General features: G+C 43.6%; 1 protein-coding gene across 5 annotated transcripts in view; it reads left to right on the top strand.

The window, feature by feature from the left end:
- Nucleotides 1-21,106, top strand: part of rprd2a (regulation of nuclear pre-mRNA domain containing 2a) — a 41,506-nt gene extending 20,400 nt beyond the window's left edge. Inside the window, exons 7-12 of one of the 5 annotated variants that reach the window (XR_006840361.1) lie at nt 215-560; nt 4,134-4,364; nt 8,382-8,558; nt 11,808-13,986; nt 19,084-19,174; nt 20,837-21,106. Coding sequence is in view for 1 of the 5 variants with exons in the window: in XM_046362502.1 (XP_046218458.1) it covers nt 215-560; nt 4,134-4,364; nt 8,382-8,558; nt 11,808-13,645 (2,592 nt within the window). In the remaining 4 variants the exon portion in view is untranslated. Of the gene's footprint in view, nt 1-214; nt 561-4,133; nt 4,365-8,381; nt 8,559-11,807; nt 14,898-19,083 lie in introns of those variants that run through there. The other 4 variants (XR_006840360.1, XR_006840362.1, XR_006840363.1 and 1 more) reach the window with 4 other exon arrangements.
- Nucleotides 21,107-21,630: the final 524 nt, after the last annotated feature.

Raw genomic sequence — 21,630 nt, 5'->3', positions numbered from 1 at the left:
CCATCCACTTCCGTATGTCTTAAACACAGGCTTCCAGGTAGGACATTTTGGGGCCTTGCCATGAAGTGTACGAGATGGTGTCCTTAATAATGCCTTGTATCTGTTGTTGTGAAAGGTTGAAAGAGATTTTCTTTGGTTTTGGTGGAGGGCTTTGGTAGTAAGTTGCATAGATTTTTTGTGTTCGAGTTTTTTTTTTTTTTTTTTACTTCCCAAGGCCTACAAGACGTTTGCCAACAGAGTGTCCCACCTCAAGCGTAAGCTGGACAGCCTCAAGGCCACCTTACCAGACCTGGATGAGTCGCCCATCCCCTCGCCCTCGATGGACGCACCCTCTCCCAATGGCTCAGAGTCCCCGTTCCATGGCCTGGCTGACCCAGACTCTGACCTGGATGGCCTGGCCATGGATGACGAGGCGGACATCACTTTAGGGGAAGCACCAAGCCCCCTGTCCTCCCCTGGTGGCTCCCCCGAGCAGGGCTTCACCGTAGGGGAGTCAGACAACCGCGACGTGGAGGACATGGAGCTCTCGGATGAGGAGGCAGAGAACGTCAATATCATAGGTGAGGGTAATGACATGCGATGCAGAGCGTAGATGGGGTGAAGGTGGTTAAGGGACAGGATCTATACTGAACAAAAATATAAACGCATCATGCAACAATTTGAAAGATTTTACTGAGTTACAGGTCATAGAAGGAAATCAGTCAATTTAAATAAATATTTTAGGCCCCAATCTATGGGTTCCAAATCACTGGGCAAGGATGCAGCCCTGGATGGGCCTGGGAGGGCATAGTCCCACCCACTGGGGAGCCAGGCCCAGCCAATCAGAATGCATTTTTCCCCCCACAAAAGGGCTTTATTAATGACTGAAATACTCCTTGGGCTGGCGTGGTTCTGATGCCGGTTGGACCTACTGCCAAGTTCTCTAAAAGGATGTTAAGGATGGCATATGGTAGAGTAATCAACATTAAATTCTCTGGAAACAGCTCTGATGGACATTCCTGCAGTCAGCATGCCAATTGCATGCTCCCCTGAAACTTGAGACATCTGTGGCATTGTGTTGTGACAAAACTGCACATTTTATGGGCCTTTTTATTGTCCCCAGCATAAGGTGCACCTGTGTAATCATTTACATTTACATTACATTTAAGTCATTTAGCAGACGCTCTTATCCAGAGCGACTTACAAATTGGTGCATTCACCTTATGACATCCAGTGGAACAGCCACTTTACAATAGTGCATCTAAAGGATTACTTTATCCTATCCTAAGTATTCCTTAAAGAGGTGGGGTTTCAGGTGTCTCCGGAAGGTGGTGATTGACTCCGCTGTCCTGGCGTCGTGAGGGAGTTTGTTCCACCATTGGGGAGCCAGAGCAGCGAACAGTTTTGACTGGGCTGAGCGGGAACTGTACTTCCTCAGTGGTAGGGAGGCGAGCAGGCCAGAGGTGGATGAACGCAGTGCCCTTATTTGGGTGTAGGGCCTGATCAGAGCCTGGAGGTACTGAGGTGCCGTTCCCCTCACAGCTCCGTAGGCAAGCACCATGGTCTTGTAGCGGATGCGAGCTTCAACTGGAAGCCAGTGGAGAGAGCAGAGGAGCGGGGTGACGTGAGAGAACTTGGGAAGGTTGAACACTAGACGGGCTGCGGCGTTCTGGATGAGTTGTAGGGGTTTAATGGCACAGGCAGGGAGCCCAGCCAACAGCGAGTTGCAGTAATCCAGACGGGAGATGACAAGTGCCTGGATTAGGACCTGCGCCGCTTCCTGTGTGAGGCAGGGTCGTACTCTGCGGATGTTGTAGAGCATGAACCTACAGGAACGGGCCACCGCCTTGATGTTAGTTGAGAACGACAGGGTGTTGTCCAGGATCACGCCAAGGTTCTTAGCGCTCTGGGAAGAGGACACAATGGAGTTGTCAACCGTGATGGCGAGATCATGGAACGTGCAGTCCTTCCCCGGGAGGAAGAGCAGCTCCGTCTTGCCGAAGTTCAGCTTGAGGTGGTGATCCGTCATCCACACTGATATGTCTGCCAGACATGCAGAGATGCGATTCGCCACCTGGTCATCAGAAGGGGGAAAGTAGAAGATTAATTGTGTGTCGTCTGCTCTCTCCTCTTCCATCCTATCATCTCTTCCCTCTGCTCAAACCTTCTCCAACCTAGGAGAGACCATGTGAGGTTATGACAGAGCCAAGTGACTTGGTGTATAGCGAGAATAGGAGAGGGCCTAGAACAGAGCCCTGGGGGACACCAGTGGTGAGAGTGCGTGGTGAGGAGACAGATTCTCGCCACGCCACCTGGTAGGAGCGACCTGTCAGGTAGGACGCAATCCAAGCGTGGGCCGCGCCGGAGATGCCCAACTCGGAGAGGGTGGAGAGGAGGATCTGATGGTTCACAGTATCGAAGGCAGCCGATAGGTCTAGAAGGATGAGAGCAGAGGAGAGAGAGTTAGCTTTAGCGGTGCGGAGCGCCTCCGTGATACAGAGAAGAGCAGTCTCAGTTGAATGACTAGTCTTGAAACCTGACGGATTTGGATCAAGAAGGTCATTCTGAGAGAGATAGCGGGAGAGCTGACCAAGGACGGCACGTTCAAGAGTTTTGGAGAGAAAAGAAAGAAGGGATACTGATCTGTAGTTGTTAACATCAGAGGGATCGAGTGTAGGTTTTTTCAGAAGGGGTGCAACTCTCGCTCTCTTGAAGACTGAAGGGACGTAGCCAGCGGTCAGGGATGAGTGAGGTGAGGTAAGGGAGAAGGTCTCCGGAAATGGTCTGGAGAAGAGAGGAGGGGATAGGGTCGAGCGGGCAGGTTGTTGGGCGGCCGGCCGTCACAAGACGCGAGATTTCATCTGGAGAGAGAGGGGAGAAAGAGGTCAGAGCACAGGGTAGGGCAGTGTGAGCAGAACCAGCGGTGTCGTTTGACTTAGCAAACGAGGATCGGATGTCGTCGACCTTCTTTTCAAAATGGTTGACGAAGTCATCTGCAGAGAGGGAGGGGGATTCAGGAGGGAGGAGAAGGTGGCAAAGAGCTTCCTAGGGTTAGAGGCAGATGCTTGGAATTTAGAGTGGTAGAAAGTGGCTTTAGCAGCAGAGACAGAGGAGGAAAATGTAGAGAGGAGGGAGTGAAAGGATGCCAGGTCCACAGGGAGGTGAGTTTTCCTCCATTTCCGCTCGGCTGCCCGGAGCCCTGTTCTGTGAGCTCGCAATGAGTCGTCAAGCCACGGAACGGGAGGGGAGGACCGAGCCGGCCTGGAAGATAGGGGACATAGAGAGTCAAAGGATGCAGAAAGGGAGGAGAGGAGGGTTGAGGAGGCAGAATCAGGAGATAGGTTGGAGAAGGTTTGAGCAGAGGGAAGAGATGATAGGATGGAAGAGGAGAGAGTAGCGGGGGAGAGAGAGCGAAGATTGGGACGGCGCGATACCATCCGAGTAGGGGCAGTGTGGGAAGTGTTGGATGAGAGCGAGAGGGAAAAGGATACAAGGTAGTGGTCGGAGACTTGGAGGGGAGTTGCAATGAGGTTAGTGGAAGAACAGCATCTAGTAAAGATGAGGTCGAGCGTATTGCCTGCCTTGTGAGTAGGGGGGGAAGGTGAGAGGGTGAGGTCAAAAGAGGAGAGGAGTGGAAAGAAGGAGGCAGAGAGGAATGCGTCAAAGGTAGACGTGGGGAGGTTAAAGTCGCCCAGAACTGTGAGAGGTGAGCCGTCCTCAGGAAAGGAGCTTATCAATGCATCAAGCTCATTGATGAACTCTCCGAGGGGACCTGGAGGGCGATAAATGATAAGGATGTTAAGCTTGAAAGGGCTGGTAACTGTGACAGCATGAAATTCAAATTCAAATAATCATCATGGTGTTTAATTAGCTTCTTGATATGCCACACCTGTCAGGTGGATGGATTATCTTGGCAAATGAGAAATGCTCACTAACAGGGACGTGAACACATTTGTGCACAAGGTTTGAGAGAAAATAAGCTTTTTATGCGTATGAAACATTTCTGGGATGTTTTCAGCTCATGAAACCAACACTTTACTTGTTGGGGATATGTTTTTGTTCAGTGTAGTACTTTCATGTGCCTCATTTATACCTGTACGGCTCTATTGTGTTGCAACTTAGCTGTTTCGATTGAACATTTCCTCTGTTTTCAGTTGAGGAGCGAGTTGAAAGTCTCATCCCAGCTCCAGTCCCCATTCCTGTGCCTGTTGTCACACAACCCCCACTGGCCACAGAGGTAAAGTCTGTTCCACAGGCCACACCCTCCCCAGCTCTCGTGACCCCTTTGACCCATACAACCAACATATCAGGCAACCTCGCCAATGTTGACCTGGGTAAAATTAGCTCCATTCTCAGCAGCATCACATCTGTCATGAAGAAACCAGGTGAGAAACTTCAGCTATTGTAACATCATAAAGGCACTACATGCAGGCAGCCACTGTTGCATCATCAACACTGCTATTCTGATGGCCCATCATAAAGACACCATTACATCATCAGCACTGTTATTCTGATGTTGCATCATAAAGGAAGCAGTCTAGATTTTAGGGTCAATTCTGAATTTAATTCAATGCAACCCTTGATTTAAATGTCCAATATGAATAAGACTGGAAGCATAATTTTAATTTGAAGTAGAATTGAATGAACCTTTTCACATGTGGGTTCCAAATATCTCTTAATGGTTCCCCCAGCGTGAGTTGTTTTATGCACGTGATGTCAGAATGCACCTACTGTTCCAACATGTGATTGTTTCTCAAAAGGACAGTTAACACACGCTGCCTGCTAATTATCTATAGGCTCTGTTTTAATTGGTCAATTTCACAGTATTTTCTAACAGATTGTATTCTCTAACAACAGTTTGAATGAAGTGTGTTCCACAGAAGCCATGCCAATGAGGCCTATTTGTTATATGTACAGTAGGGGTGCGTGGTTCAGCTGTTTATTGACCCGCACCTGTCCGCAATTGCTAACAACCCATCCACAACAGCCGACTACATGAAAATCTGAGGCACCCAATCCTAACACGGAAAATATAGTAATGTGCTTTAGGCGTCAGACAGACTGCAGAACAATTTTTGGGACATGGTGCAGGATTTTGTTTTCCCTGATATGTTAGATGTTTCTGCTTAGAAGTTCTGACATTTTGGAAGACTATTTGTTAGTGAAGTTGTCTAATTAGATTACATGTAGCTTCTCTTATCATGTGTTGCCTTAGAATACTTCATTAACCATTTCTCAACATAATGTAATAGATGGATAGAATGAATACAATAAAGAAAAAATATAGGGATTAGGTATTCTGTGCAAAATGTCCAAATGATATCAGTTTGACTGGTTCTAAGGAAAAAGAAAGCTGTGAAAACGACCCAACTTGTTTTCTGATAAGATTTCAGTTTGGCTTCGATGCATGTTTTTGTGGTTGAAATACTATCAGCTTTTATGAAGACTGCACAGCTACAGATCGTATCTAACTGAGCATTGCCTTCTCTCAAGATCAAATATCTCCCCTCCTGTTCCAAGTCCAAATTTTGTGTGCTGCTTTTAGATCTATTAACAGCAAGGGTTGCATTAAATCAGCGCAATATTTTTTCAATGAAGCCCTTGTCGACTTTCAATTAGTTCAGCACAGAGCGTATAAACGAAAGCATTCACTGTGAAAGTTTCTAGTTGTAAATGAGAGCTTGTTCTGAACTGGCCTACATGGTTAAATAAAGGTGACATGATAAATAAGTGATACATATTGACCCATCATACACAGGCTATGCGCTGCCCTTTGTTCAATTTATTGAGTCAGTTTTCTTGATTCAACCGTGAGCAACACCTGTGAAACGCAGATATTTTTTCTCAGAACACGGGGCTGTCGATTTCCACGGGACTGGGACTAGTATCATCAGAGGACTTTGGCGTTTGACTAACCAGAATAGCCTACTGTGTTTTTTTTAATGTACATATTTCAATATCCATTTAACCATTCTAAACAGTAAGCTACAGTGTCTTTGACATGCACATGCCTATTTGAAGTCTCATCTTGTGACTAAATAAACATTACAAAAAATAGAATCACTTATGTAGGTAGCCTTACCCGCCTTTTATCTGCAAGCAGTTGGCTTTAGCGAATATGTCAAGAGCCTCCCTTCACTCACACACTGAGGATAAACCTTAACCAAACTCTATGGTCCACCACCATTAGTGTGCCCACTAACCATTTAGTTAGTTTGTAGGCCAAACTGTTTGTGAAAGCTACAGACGATTTTGTGAGGAGACTGCTTTTCAGGATGTCTCATGGTCTGACAAACACCCCTCTAGCTCTTTCGCCGTTTCACTGGAAGTGTGACATAGGCGGATACGGTGGATTGAGACTGATCCGATGCCCAAAAAGACAAACATATCTCTAGCATGAAATGGCAGATTTTTATGGGGATTTATTTTAATGCTAATTAATATCAGTGGGGTGCGGATATCGACCTCATTGGGTTTTAACCTGTGTTCTCCTTTTTAATCTACACTGATTTTGAAGTGGATTTAATAACTGACACCAATAAGGCATCATATCATGGCTTTCGCCTGGTCAGTCAGTCATGGAAAGAGCTTACACTCTGTGTATGTGGAGCAAAATGTTAGAATCGCAAAAAACAGTATGCAATACATATAGAATTGTGAGAATCGCAATACATATCGGCACTTAAGTATCGGGATACTATTGTGAGGTCCCTGGCAATTCCCAGCACTATTAGCCGCTGACATCAACACTGTTATTCTCAAGAGATGCTATAGGTTATCAATATAAAGCCACAAGGTGCAGAGCAGAGCGTTCAATTTGCCTGCTAGGGGGCAAGGAGACCCCCAGCTCTGCTAAAACCATGGACGACTGCGTGCTGTTTAAGTGATTGTTAAATGTATCCTCTTGAAGGGCATAGTCAGAACTATACGTTTCTGATTACATTTACATTTAAGTCATTTAGCAGACGCTCTGATTATTCCATGCAAAACAATTGCGCACCTTTAGCTCTATCAGAGTTATACAGCAAGTAACTGGCTGCTTTTCATAATCGGTAAACCTCAATTGATCACGTAATTTTGGATACTTGAGGGTTAGACGTATTTACTATTATATTGTTAAATAGCATTTGTCACAACACCTTGAAGTCCGTTTAAATGAGAACCCACTATTTAGAGCAGTGGTCACCAACCTTTTTCTGAGTCGATCACTTTCGCAGTCAAAAAGCAAGCTGAGATCGAAGACTCAGATTTTAAAAATTATATATGTATGTGTGTATATGTATGTGTGTATATGTATGTGTGTATATGTATGTGTGTATATGTATGTATATATGTGTGTATGTGTGTATGTGTGTATGTGTGTGTGTGTGTGTGTATGTGTATGTATGTATATGTGTATGTGTATGTGTATATATGTATATGTATATATATGTGTGTATATGTGTGTATATATGTATATATGTGTGTGTGTGTGTGTGTATATGTGTGTGTGTGTGTGTGTGTGTGTGTGTGTGTGTGTGTGTATATATATGTGTATGTATGTAACATTAAAATGTAACATTAACCAAATAAAAAAACTAGCCTACATCATCACAGTATTTTGGCTATATGCCTGGCCTGCCAATATTGTTCTTCTCAGACCATATTACATTTCAAAACTCGAGCTATGATAATATAATAGATCAGTTTGTGTAGCACTTGCAAGGTACATCTGAGCATAAATAGAAATGTTCAAGTATTTGCTTTTTTATTTTACTGCACTGATGTTTCCTGTATCTGATGGTCATGGTGCTTTCAAGACAACTGAACTCGGGGAAACAACGAGGTCAAATCACGACGTCAGTCATCTTCATGTCGGAAAGTCGCAGCTCAAGGCAGGTGCCCAAGTTTCCGACTTGGAATTTCGAGTTGGATGCCTTTTCAAAATTATTTTTCCCAGTTGGATCTCGTTTTCCCACCCGAGTTGTCAGTTGCCTTGAAAGCACTGAAGTCGGCGATTTCGGAGTTCCCAGTTTTGAACACGGCATTATTCTCAGCGGAGGGAGTAGGAGAGGATCCGCCTCTCACGGTCCCTGCTCTCTCCTTCCTTTCTTCTGATGAGACTGACCAGAGAGAGGGAACAGTCTTCCACCTGATGGCGAAACTCGAGTCTCACAGCATCTGCACAAATTCATGTTCATATGACCAGAGAAAGTGAAATATTGCTAATAATAAAAATGCAGGGTGTTCGATATACTTGGCTACTCATTCAATGCAGCTGCAGCTCAAGTGGAAGTAGAGAGAAGCACATTTTATGTTTTGTAATGGTGTTGAATAGAACTTACATGAACTCATAAAACCAAAAGTAAATCTCTCTGGTCATGGTTTTAACAAATTTAAATCGATTTTCCTCTTTCCCCTAGGAGTGAGTCCAGGTGGTTCTTTGGTCTCCCCCTCTCCAGCCAAGACTATCCCTCCTGCCCCAGTAGCCCCCCAGGTAGCCAGCCCTCTGACCAGCATCCTGTCCAAAGTGGACATGACTCCTGAGGAGCTCTTCGGTGCACTGTCCGAATCCCAGGGGCAGGCCAGCGGGCTTAAGGGTGAGAAACCGTGTGGTAAAGCAAATTTTAAAGAGCGACTGGGCTCATCGTTTAGCTCATTAAGAAAAACTAGATATCAGTCCTGGTGGTGTGGTTCGATGTGTGTTATCGTACCCTGTCAGTTACTGGTGTTAGTCGCTCTTGAAACACCGTAGCAGCAACCGCTAATAGCCTACCACTTCCTCCAACTTTTTTGCAGAGGATGATTTAGTTGCACAATTTTGCATCTAGCTAAGTTGTTTGCGGATTTTGGTATTTCTCGAGTACAAAAATGTGTGTGAAAACTAGAGTGCACTTTAGACTATCAAGTCTACTGCTACTATCTATGACCAGAGTATGTGTCTGTCTGATGCTGTTTCCTAGCGAATCATGTTACAAAACAGGGCACGGCGGGACACGATGCTTGCGAATGGGTTTAGAATTTTTTGAATAAGAAGTGGCAGTTGGGATACAAGTAAGTGTGCATCGTCTCAATTCTCATTCTGCCCAAAACAGTTAGACTCCTCAGTGCTTGACTTGGGCAGGTCATAGAACTCAGTACCAGCACCTCACATTATCTACTGCACCTCTAAGTGGCCACTCCAAAAAGGGCTTAGGGGCCAAATGTTCTTTAAACATACACTGAATAAAAATATAAAGGCAACATGCAACAATTTCAAAGAATTTACTGAGTTAATATGTAAATTTAAATAATTTAATTAGGTAATCTATGGATTTCACATGACTGGAAATACAGATGCATATGTTGGTCACTTTATTTATTTCAATGGTGGAAACTGGAACATGCTTTTATACACCTTTTTGATCCAGAGCATCCCAAACAAGCTCAGTGGTGACATGTCTGAGTATGCAGGCAATGGAAGAACTGGGACTTTTTTAGCTTCCATGAATTGTGTACAGATCCTTACGACATGGGGCGTGCATTATTGTGATGGAGGCGGATGAATGGCACGATAATGTGCCTGAGGATCTCATGGTATCTTTGTGCATTCAAATTGCAATCGAAGGTGAATATTTGCCCACTCAAGTCGGTTAGGACGCCGAACTGCAGTCCGGTCAAGACCCTGGTGAGGATGATGAGCACACAGACGAACTTCCCTGAGACGATTTGTGCAGAAATTCTTCGGTTTTGCAAATCCGCGGCTGGTCCCAAAAGATCCCGCAGGTGAAGAAGCCAGAGGTGGAGGTCCTGGGCTGCTGTGGTTAAACGTCTGCGTTTGTGAGGCCGGTTGGATATACTGCCAAATTCTCTAAAATGCCGTCGGAGGCGTATTATGTTAGAGAAATTAACATTAAATTCTCTGGCAACCGCTCTGAACATTCCTGCAGTCAGCATAACAATTGCATGCTCACTCAAGTTGAGACATCTGGTATTGTGGTGTTATAAAACTGCTCATTTTAGAGTGGCTTTTTATTGTCCCCAGCAGAAGATGAACCTGTGTAATGATCATTGTTTAATAAGCTATTTGATATGCCACACTTGTCAGGTGGCTGGATTAACTTGGCAAAGGAGAAATGCTCACTAACTGTGATATCAAGAAATTTGTGCACAACATTTGAGAGAAATAAGCCTTTTGTACATATGGAACATTTCTGGGATCTTTTATTTCAGCTCATGAAACACTTTACATGTTACGTTTGTATATTTTTGTTCAGTGTAACATTGGCCGCGTGTTGTCTTATGTAAACTAGTCAGGCGCTGTGTAATGTGGGCAAGTCTTGTGTCTTCTATGGGGAGGATACAGCACAATCTGCAAAACTGTTTGTCCATACATGACAATTTTCCTTAGCCGCAACAATCCCGTGTTAGTGGGCATCGAAATCAAAACCCAAGTACAACCCCATGTAATTTGTGCCTAACTCAGTTACACAAATCTCACAACTCCGTTTGGAATATACTGACTTCTTACCCTTTTTAGTCAATTTTGCCACTGGAATAAATGTTTCTGACTAATATTGAGGCCACATAGACCGCCGCGCCACTCGGGAGCCCTGAGGCATTGCATCTCAGTGCTAGAGGAGTCATTACATACCCTGGCTCGATTCCAGGCTGTATCACAACCGGCCGTGATTGGGAGTCCCATAGGACGGCGCACAATTGGCCCAGTGTCGTTAGGGTTTGGCCAGGGTAGGCCCTCATTGTAAATAAGAATTTGTTCTAAACTGACTTGCCTAGCTAAATAAAATAAGCAGGCTATTTTCAACCAGAGAAGTTGGCTGTTGTATTGAGTTGCCCTTTAACCCTTGTGGGAATTGGCCTATATGGATAGGACTACATTAAATGTTTCTTCCAGAAGAAATATGAAAGGCATAACCATGGTAGCAATTGAAAGGGAACAGTTTGGAGACCATGGGAAAATTAAGTCCAAAGGTGAGGATACAACAGTTCACCTGACACAAGACTGAATCCAAACATTACACTGTTGATTTTGCTGTAATTTTTGTCGCATTTGTTGATAACAAGATGTGAAAATACCCTGGATTCATTCAGTAGCATAAGACTATTCCTGAAAAATGTTAGGTTGGTCCAATATAAGGCAACAAAATTACAAGGATTTGAGTGAGAGGACTAACTGGTGTCTCCAAGTAGCCACAGAGTTCCTATGCAGTTTCAATTAACTTTAATGTTTTTTTTGTTAGCTCTTCTAGCTTTCTAGTTGAGGAACTAGAGCAAGCACACTTCTAGTTGTTTTGCATCACCGCCATCACACAATTACGGTTGTTATTTACGCAATCCAAAAACGGTCCATTATAAATCGCAATCTGGGTCAGGTGGGCATTTGAAAGCTTGTTCTATTGCCAACATGGCTAGTAAGTGATAAAATGTGGTCTTAATGTTAAGCTTTCACAAGGCAAATCAAAGAAACCGGTTGTAATTGATGGACAAAGGAGTTGCGAGTGCATTCGGTTGCTTGTGCTTCTTCAAATGTCTTCACAAACAAGCTCATTCTGCTCAGAACAACCCAGGTTATGGCGCCATATCGTCTTGTAACGAACTGTACATCAAACCTAGTGATCATAAACGTTGACACTATCACAAGTTTTAGGATTTGGAAATGTGATGTGCACATTTTGGATATCGTTGTTCTTGACTGCTATTTGAGTAGCAGAGGTGGTGACAGACAGGGAGTGTACATCTTTATTCTGCTATCACTAATTTTATTGTATTGGGTGAGAATCATTCAGATTCGTACAATGGAGTTCGCTATTCATAGTTGTCATGTATTTTAACACGCGTCTCCTTCTTAGGCCTCTCCACTCGTCTGAACAGTCCAGCGGAAAACCTCTCCTCAAACTCCCCCAGTACAGGCAAGCTCCCTCCCTCCGCCTCCACCCCTACAGCACCCTCTCGAGGCCTTCCTCTCACCTCTTCTACGCTCGAACCAAACCCATCAGCCCCTGCAGTGGGCAACACCACCGCCGTCCCTCAGGCAGCGTCCCTTCCCCAGTCCACACTGCCTTTCGCCATCGGCCCTCATAGGGTCCTGGGGCAGGAGAAAGAAGAAAAGCCTTCCGCTTCCAGCCTGGAGTCTAAGATCCACAGCTTCCTGCAGGGTAATCCTGGCTTTAATGCCTTTAACCTGGGTTTGGCTAGTGTGGCCGTCCAAGCGGGAGGCAGCACACTCAGCCCCTTAGCGGGTACAGAGACCCAGGGGGGCACTCCGGTACGGGACGAGGCCGGGGGAGGCACCCCCACCCTGGATGAGATCATGGACACTCCGGGAGGAGCAGAGCCCTTCCTGGCCAAACAAGGTCAGGTCTCTGGGGTTCCTAAACCAGAAGATGGCAGCCTGTCTCTGTCTCCAACTGCCTGCCATAACCAAGCTTGGCAGGACCCCAACACTCATGGCCATTTAGGACTACATCCAGGAGCGCCTAATGGTCAAGGGTACCACCAGTTGCCTTATGAAGGGAAGGAAGAAATGCATGGAATAGCTCCTTCTCTCAGAGAGTCTGGATTGGCCCATTACCAGCCCATCACGGCACAGGTGTCAGCCCCAACCCTTGGGGAGGGGTTACTCAGTAACACACCAGGAGGGCCTCCGGCAGGGCCAAACGCTGTCGTGAGTGAAGGAGGATGGTATGGTAATCCCTACCCAGAGGGACAGGCCCTGCATCCCAGCAACCACAACATGGCTGCCTCAGGTGCAGGAGATGGCAAAACCCCCATGTCAGGACTGTATGCATACCAGGGGCAGACTCAGACGCAGCCCTACCAAACAAGGGATCCTCATGCTCTGCCTTTCCAGCAGGGGGCAAACCCCTCAAGCTTCCTCAACAGCCCCCTGCCCCCCATTCCCCAGCTGCCCCCACCGCCCTTCCCTGGGATACCAGCCCCACTGCAGGACTACCAGGGCCCGCCCGCGTCTGTGATGGTGCCTGTGGAGGCAACTTCACCAAACCCTGAGATTGAGGATGACAGGGCGGGCATCAGTACATTGGGTGGTCCGGTGATTATCAGTGACCCCTATCACCCTGATGACTTTCGCCGTCACCCAGATGTCCTTCATCGCCACGCGGATGACCCATATCACCCTGACGATTTCCGTCGTCACCCTGATGACCTCCACGGCCACTCCGATCTACTCCGTCATCCTGACAACCTGCATCACCTTGACGACTTCCATCGCCATCCCGATGACCTCCGCCGGCACCCTCACGATCTCTGTCACCCAGACGATCGCTATTATCACCCAGATGATTTCCACCATCTACCTGTAGACGATCCTCATTATCCTTATAGAGTCAGAGAGCGCCTCACTCCCCCCCTCTCTCCCTCAGAAGACCCTTACTACTATAACTACCCGCCACGCAGCCCTTCCCCTCCATATGGTCACAGACACCCCCTTCCCCCTCACATGAACCTGCACCACCCTGACCACATGCCCCTGCCTCCCCATCCTCTCCACCTAGCTCGCCATCCACACCTGAGAGGCCTCCCGCGGGGACCCCCACGCCCACCTCTCTATAGCCCCATGTTCAGGGGGAAACGGCCTGGGCCTCCTTTCGGTGGACACCCCAGAGGTGGGGGGCCAGGTGGTCCGTTCTTTCCCCCAAAAAGACCACACCTACCTCCGCGGTTCTGACTTGTCAACTGACTTGGTTCACATCAAATTAGTGCTTAGTCTACCGGAATGTCATTGAGGCAGGCGACGTGACACATGGAGTGGTAGAAGAGGAGGCGGATAAGAAATGAGTTTGGGAAAGAAGCTGAAGACTTCAGGTGTACTTTTTAAACAAATAAGGGGAGCGGAGAAGAGGCCTGAGGAAGAGGGGAATAGATGAGTACAGTTTAAGGAGAAGTGGAGGAGTAAATTGGGAGGATCTTAAGGAAGAGAGGATGAGTGAAGACGTGGATCTGGAGCAAGAGGGAATGGAGAAGTCGGCCTGAACAACGGAGATGCAGCGGAATAAAAGAAGATAAGAGGTGGATATATAATTCAGTTTGATTATTGTTCTCATATTTGTTTGAGTATAAAACATTGCATTAAATCTTTAGTTCATTTCCCCCCTCTGAATTAGCTCTAAGCTTGCATATATGCTTGTGTGCATGCGTTAGCGTGAGTTACATCTAAGACTACTGTTCATTATTTAAACTGCATTTTAAGACGTTGTTCTTTTGCAAAGTAGGCTTAAGTGTCAGAGAAAGGTAGTTACTGCTATGTTTCTCTTGTCATTTTTCAATTAAAAGTTGAGGTCTACTTTCCCTTTGCAAAGACCTAACCGAGATCCCAACAGCTGAGATAATTGCTCCTAAGTGGTCTCTTTTTGTTTACACTACATTTTATGTAAGTAGACACAAAGAGAACGTAAACGTAATGTTCTACAATATCCGTTTGTGTAGCCGGGGGACAATGATAAATTCCATAAATGTTATGACTTTGAATATTATAATTGTTAAGCAAAACTTTGTTCAGTGTGCATAGTGCGAACGATTTAACCCTTTACTGGCTGTGTCATCACTTCTCTCATTTCTCAGAGAATGATGACACCGGCACAGGGCTAATAGAATAAAATGGGGGGGTGATTGTTGCCCCTAAACGACAAAGAAGAAAAGAAAATTTTGGAGCTGGATCAAGAAACTCCACTTTCCGTCTTCAACTATCTTTTACTTGTACCGGCTTTAATAAAAACCTGAGTTTGAAAACCGCAGTGGGAGGTTACTTTCTTTCTCAGTCTTGGGAAATGCCTCTCGCCTGAGTCATGTTTGCCTTTAATTCTTCCTCCATGATTCCTTCCCATCACCACTTCCACAGTAACATTGATGCCCCTCTGGGTTGTGGTCAATTCAAGTTGTAAACTGATGTTCCAATTCAATAAAAAATGCATTATTGAGAAGCTATTTTCAATGACTTCTCTATATCGAAAGGGAAATGGTATATGTTTTGGATTTCAATTCAAATAATTTCCTGGGTTTGTTGACTTCTGTTTCTGTTCTAACTGACCTCAACCACGATGCTCATGCACTAAATGAAAATCTAACATAAATGTAAGTGCGTAGTCATCTGGTGTACTGTAGGAAGCGACTAGCCTAAGTGATTCACATCTGTTGCCATGCAACGTGCTGCGTAATTCATTTACTTAGAATGGGAGGTTTAGAAATTAGATTTGAGAACGTGGCCATGTAGGAGTAGCCCACTGGTGCCTGATACAAAATGGTTGAGACACACCAGGAGACTCATTCTGTGAACACAATGCAAACATTCACTGACCTGTTACAAAGATATATAGTGCCCTCTGTAATTATTGGGACAGTGAACAATTTGTTCTACTTTTGGCTTTGTTCTCCAGCACTTTTGTATTTGAAAGTATACAACGGCTGAGGTTAAAGTGTAGACTGTCAGCTTTAATTTGAGGTTATTTTTATCCATATCAGATGAACCATTTAGAAAATATAGCACTTTTTGTACCTAGTCCCTTCTCATTATAGGGGATCAAAAGTATTGGGACAAATTAATGTGTGTTAAAGTTGTCAATTTTAGTATTTGGTCACATATTCCAAGCACACAATGATCACATCAAATGTGTGACCCTACAAACTTGTTGGATGCATTATATTATTGTTGTGGTTGTTTCAGATTATTTTCTGCCCAATAGAAATTAATGGTAAATAATACAATATGTTTCTAAACACTTCTACATTGTGGATGCTACCATGATTATGGATAGTTCGACGCACAAATATCATCCAACAATTTGAGTCCAGCTTGGCGTAGTCATTGCTTGCTAGGAATATGTGGCCAAATACTGAACTTTTGACTACTTTTAATACGCATAGGTAAATTTGTCCAGATATGGGGGGGGGAGAGACTATGTACAAAAACAGTGCTGTAACCTCAACGGTTCACCCGATAGGGATGAAACCTCAAACTAAAGCTGACAGTATGCACTTTCACCTCATCGTCATTGTTTGATTTCCAGACCCAAACTTTGAGTATACAGCCGAAAGAAGGGAAAAAATGCACATTACGGAGGGCAATGTAAAATAAGTGACACAGAATGTTAATACACGATTGGTTAGAATGACCTTTTGATTGGCTTTTAGATGGGGGGGGGTCTTACTCATAAAGCATCTCAGAGTAGGAGTGTGGATTTAGGATAGGTTTTGCCATTTTTGATCACAAAGATTTTATGGACATTTAACCTGATCCTAGGTCAGTACTCCTACTCTGAGACACTTGATACAAATGGACCCAGATTGAATTGGTCTTTCAATCGATTTAGAAAATAAAAGTACATCCAAAAACAGCTGGATCTGCTGTTCCTAGATGTTTGTGAACAGTAACTTATGTTAAATAATGAATGTGGTTAGTGAAGGACCTTTTAAGGTTACCTAAACAGGACGAGACAATGCCCTGCCTTCGGTTTAGGTTTTCGCTGCCTGTGATCACTATTATTAGAGAACGGCCATCACCCATGGCCTGATTCACTATGCTTCCTTGGAAAATAGTACTTATAGGCCTGGGGTCATATATAGGAGTGCTTAGAATCAGTTTAGATCACAAGAATGGACCTGGGGAAACGGATCCTAGGTTAGCACCACTACTCTTGACACGCTTTTATGAGTCTTGCAGATCCTCTGTAATGTTGCAGTGCTCTTATGCTTTACTAAAAAGATGAGCTTTGATCATCATTGGTCCTTCTGTAGCTCAGTTGGTAGAGCATGGCGCTTGTAACGCCAGGGTAGTGGGTTCGATCCCCGGGACCACCCATACGTAGAATGTATGCACACATGACTGTAAGTCGCTTTGGATAAAAGCGTCTGCTAAATGGCATATATTATTATCAGTTTTGTCATTTAAATGACTTGCAGCCAGTTCTACAGTGCTGTTTTAAATTCTGGCCTTGACCATGGCTTCAATAGAATACTTTATCTATGACATGATTCTTTACAATACCAAAATAAACCAAACACTGAAATTGTGTCAGAGCTAATATGTCTGAGTAGGCATTGAATAAATAATGCAGGAATAATCTGTGGTGTAAAAAGTACTCAATTGTCATACTTCAGTAAAAGTAAATACCTTTTTTTAATAGAAAATTACTCAAGGTAAAGTGAGCCACCCAGTAAAATTCTACATGAGTAAAAGTCTTAAGTATTTTGTTTTAAATATACTTGTGCCAAAAGTAGCTAATTGCCCAAATATATTTTATCAAACGTGAAAGTATAAATTTAAAATGTCTTAAGCAAACCAGACCACCATTCTTGTTTTTTAAAATGTTTATTTATTTACGGATAGTCAGGGCCACACTCAATCACTCAAATAATTTACAAATGAAGCATGTGTGTCTAGTGAGTTCGCCAGATCAGAGGCAGCAGGGAATGTTCTCTTGATAAATGCGTGAATTTGACAATTTTCTTGTCCTGCTAAACATTCAAAATGTAACGAGTACTTTTGAGTCAGGGAAATGTAGGGAATAAAAAGTACATTATTTTCTTTAGGAATGTAGTAAAGTGCAGGTTGTCAAATATAAGTAGTAAAGTACGGATACCCCCAAATACTACTTAAGTACTTTACACCACTAAATAATATGTTATGAAGACATTTATTGAAATGTAATTGACGTATTTTTTTAAAGTTAATTGTATAATTTTGTGAATTTTTTTTCAGTAAGGGGAGCTACACAAAAAAACAACTATATGTGATCATTTTACATATTGTAAAATGCATCCGTGTGTCGTCCCTGACCACTATGTGAAAACGGTTTTCTCCGTTTTGCTATAAGTAATAATCGGGATGACGTAGGCCTATATAAAATGGTAATCAAAGTGTAGGGTAATATTAGACATACTGTAGATGTGTATGTTGTATACAAACAAACGTGGGCAATGTTCAGTACTCGGGCGCTAGATGTCAGTAAAGGTTCTCATAGGCATTTGTCTCGCAGTAAGAACATATGCTAATCGGAAGAACGGTCGGAATTTGAGACACGCAGCATAGTGTTTTAAATGTAAAAGTGAAATAAAAAGCACACCGCGTTTGTTCCTTTGCATCGCACGGTCTTGGTTTACGTGTAGCTTACTGTTTGTTGCCTATTCATAAGTGCCTCCTTATCTGACGAGAGCATGGGACGTTTCCCTGCTCATCTTTAGAGCCCCGCATTGTAATTTTAAGGTATTGACGAATGTTTAAAGTTGTGTACAATCAGTGCGCAGAACCTTGCATATAAAAAAGGTTTTTCGTGTGCGCGTTTTCGAACTGTGTAGGTCAGAGGCGTGTTCAGCAGGACGTAACGTTCAGATTCAGCAAATTTCTATGTTGGACAGACATGGCTACACCGACATGTAGATGAAGGAATCAAGTCGGTCCTATTCATAGAATTTCTATATGCAACGTTCAAGAACGTTTTGCAACTGAACGTGGCCCAGGCGCTGGCACATTCAAGAAAGGGATTGACGCACAAAGATGAAAGATATAGGACAAATATAGGTACAGGATAATATCCGACAAAATAGTGACGTTGTTACTAATGTTGAATGGAAAACGATAAGAGTAAAGAAATTGATATTTGAATGTTATAGCCACACTAAGTGTGCCTATAATCATAACAAAAATGTTTTTTTTTAATATAAACATCTTGTATATTTTACTTAACCTTTAATTTAACTAAATGAAATGCATCCCTCTGACATTTTCATGTTTAAATAGCCCTTCATTTAGTCCTTTATCGGTGTAGTGCTCATGGAAGGTCATTCCATGAGAGCAACATTACTTAAAATAAAAAAAAACATGACTTGCAGCGTTAACCTACCATGGTCTCGACAAAAAAAACGAAACGATAGTGTAGGTAGCCCTACAGGTTGTTAAAAAGGTGAAAACGTTGTGGGATTTTGTTTTCATAAAACAACTGTGAAGTGATGTCCAGCTCTTGATCTGAGCATTTGCCCATACTATGATAATGGTTAGCTTCATTTATCGTGTATTGTTCTATTTTAGGTGCTTTATTGATTTTTTTTTTCCCTGGCCTTACTCTGTTCTAATACCTCTTTTTTCTTTCCATCTTTCCTTTCTCCTGTGAACAGGGATATGGTGACCTGTGTAAGGAGTGGGAAACTGCTGGCATGAGTGATGAGACAACAAGGACCGATATCTCCTCAACGTCCACTAACCCGGGTAATGAAATGTTTAACATCGCCAAAGAAATACAAAATTACAGGGAAGTTTCTCTGACACAGATGAATCCTAATCATGATCTAAAATTCTAGCTCAAGTGAGAATCTCTATTGAAAATGCTTGTGTGTCCAGGATTAGGCATAATCTGTGTGGGATATCTCCCATGTATGACTGGCCTTGTGTTGGCTGTAATTTTATTGATCGTTTCCACGGGTTTGTGAAACAATGTAAGTCAAGATACTGTACGTAGTTATTCAAGCACCCTCTAGTGGTGCAATGTGTCTTATTTGAGAAGAACCACAATGATATTGTCAGGGTGGTGGTATGATTGGCTAAGGCTGCTTCCCAAATGGCACCCCGGTCAAAAGTAGTGCACTATATAGGTAACCTCGTTCCCAGACACTTCTGCCCAAATGCATGGAAGGTCTAGTGGACCAATATGTCAAACTAAGCATTCGTTAGACAATAAGATAGATGTGAATCTCCCGGCGTGATAGGCATTTGCTTAATCTACCAACCAATCATCTTCCCATGCAGCTTCCCCCATGTGTCTTGTGCACCTCTGTCGTATCAGAGAGGACGAGGCGAAGCGAAAGATTTTAATCCTCCCAATCTGTCCACGAAAAATAAGCCCACAAGTTGAGTAATTTTTGTATGGAGGTAAATGAGTGTCGAATTTGGTCAACAACATTTTTTTATTGCTAATTTGCTACTTGAGGCTTATTTGATCTAATGTAAGTCTAGTAATGGTTAAGTTGTTACGAATGGCATGTCGGCAACTTTGAAAAAATTTACTTTATATCGAGTTAGTGGAGTCATCATGGACATAACCCGTTTTAACATGGTTACTGCCCTCACCGTTTTAACATGGATACAGCCATTGAAGGCTTCCACAATTCCACCATGGGTGGGAAATCTTCTGAGCCAATAAAGATTGCCTCAATGGCGCTATAATGGCACAGCTACAAAGATGAGTCCTCTGTCTAGCTCTATGGCCTCTTCACACACTTATCTCCTTTTTCATTGGCTAGAATGATCCCACCTGATCTCGCTTCCTCCCCCCTTGCCTTCCATGTATTTCCATTGTTGGAGTGGTATATCTACTATCTTGTCAATATAATAGACAATCTTTGGTTGTATCGGTCTGATGTCTTGGCAATAAAGAGATTGTAACTCTTATTGGGATAGTCCCCCCCCATGCGACACACATCGACCACAGATTTTAATGGTGTAGGCTTTCTTCTCTGTGAAGCCATTGGCTGGCTAGCTAGCTGTTTTCTTTGCTAATTAGCAAGCTGGAAGTTTTGCTAGCACACTGGCACAAGTTTCTGCCCGGGTCATGCCTCCATTTGGAGCAACGCCTTGCGGTCGTGTGTTTCGCTCAAGTTAAATGATGACAAATACTTTACTCAATAAGTCACTCACATAGAATTGCATGATCATTCACACTAGGCCCACTTTGCATCGTTGATATCCTAGGCTCATATGCGATGTGCGCAATAGCCCTGTAATGAGGTTACTATAAATTGAATAGGGGCCCATTAGGGACACATTGAGCCTAATGTGTACCTGCTAAGCTCAACTGGCCAACTGGCTGTATTGTTATGACTGATTTGCTGTGTGTAACTTTGTCCCATCTCTTTGAATGTCTCTTGAGGAAAGAGGTCAAAGTGAGGAGGAGAACCAGAGGGGAGCAGAGTGGTTGAGAGACGGCTAAAGGACATGTCACTTAGCCAGGGACAGGAAGTACAGCCAGAATGAGTGAGCTTGGTGCCGCAAACATGAGACCAGACAGGTTAAGCTCTCTGTTTCACACACACACACACACACACACACACACACACACACACACACACACACACACACACACACACACACACACACACACACACACACACACACACACACACACACACACAGTATTCTACTTTGGAAAATTCTGTACATTTAAACCATGTATTTTTAATTAACAGATTTGATTCAAATAAAAGCAATAATATGTATGCTTCTCTTTACACAATAAAATATGTATGATCATAACTCTTTTTATTGCTCAGTTACTTGTATCTTTTGCTTATACCTTAAACTGACATGTCCATTGTTGATGCATTATGAGGCACAGTGAGTGACAGTCTAGGTAGTGTCCCAACTGTGTTGATAGGATCATCATATTCATATTCGTTGGATAGATCACACTTTTACATTTTACAGAAAGTGTTCAATCTTGAGAATGTCACCACTGACATCAAGCAGTAGAAAATGTGAGGTGCAGGTACTCTGCTTAAGTGAGCCCCTTCTCAAGTCAAGCCCTAAGCCTAACTTTTTCTTCTTCTTGTCAATTGACATGCACCATCTGAAATAATCACCTGCCAATTTCAACTATTTTCTAAATGTCAACCATTGTATTGTATCATCAAGATGAGTAAGATAAAGTTTAGTCTAAAGTTCTTAGTCCA

Source organism: Oncorhynchus gorbuscha, linkage group LG09 (assembly GCF_021184085.1).
Source record: "Oncorhynchus gorbuscha isolate QuinsamMale2020 ecotype Even-year linkage group LG09, OgorEven_v1.0, whole genome shotgun sequence".
Classification (NCBI taxonomy): Eukaryota; Metazoa; Chordata; class Actinopteri; order Salmoniformes; family Salmonidae; genus Oncorhynchus; species Oncorhynchus gorbuscha.
Note: the sequence above shows the minus strand (reverse complement) of the source record. Positions and strands in the feature narration are given on the sequence as shown.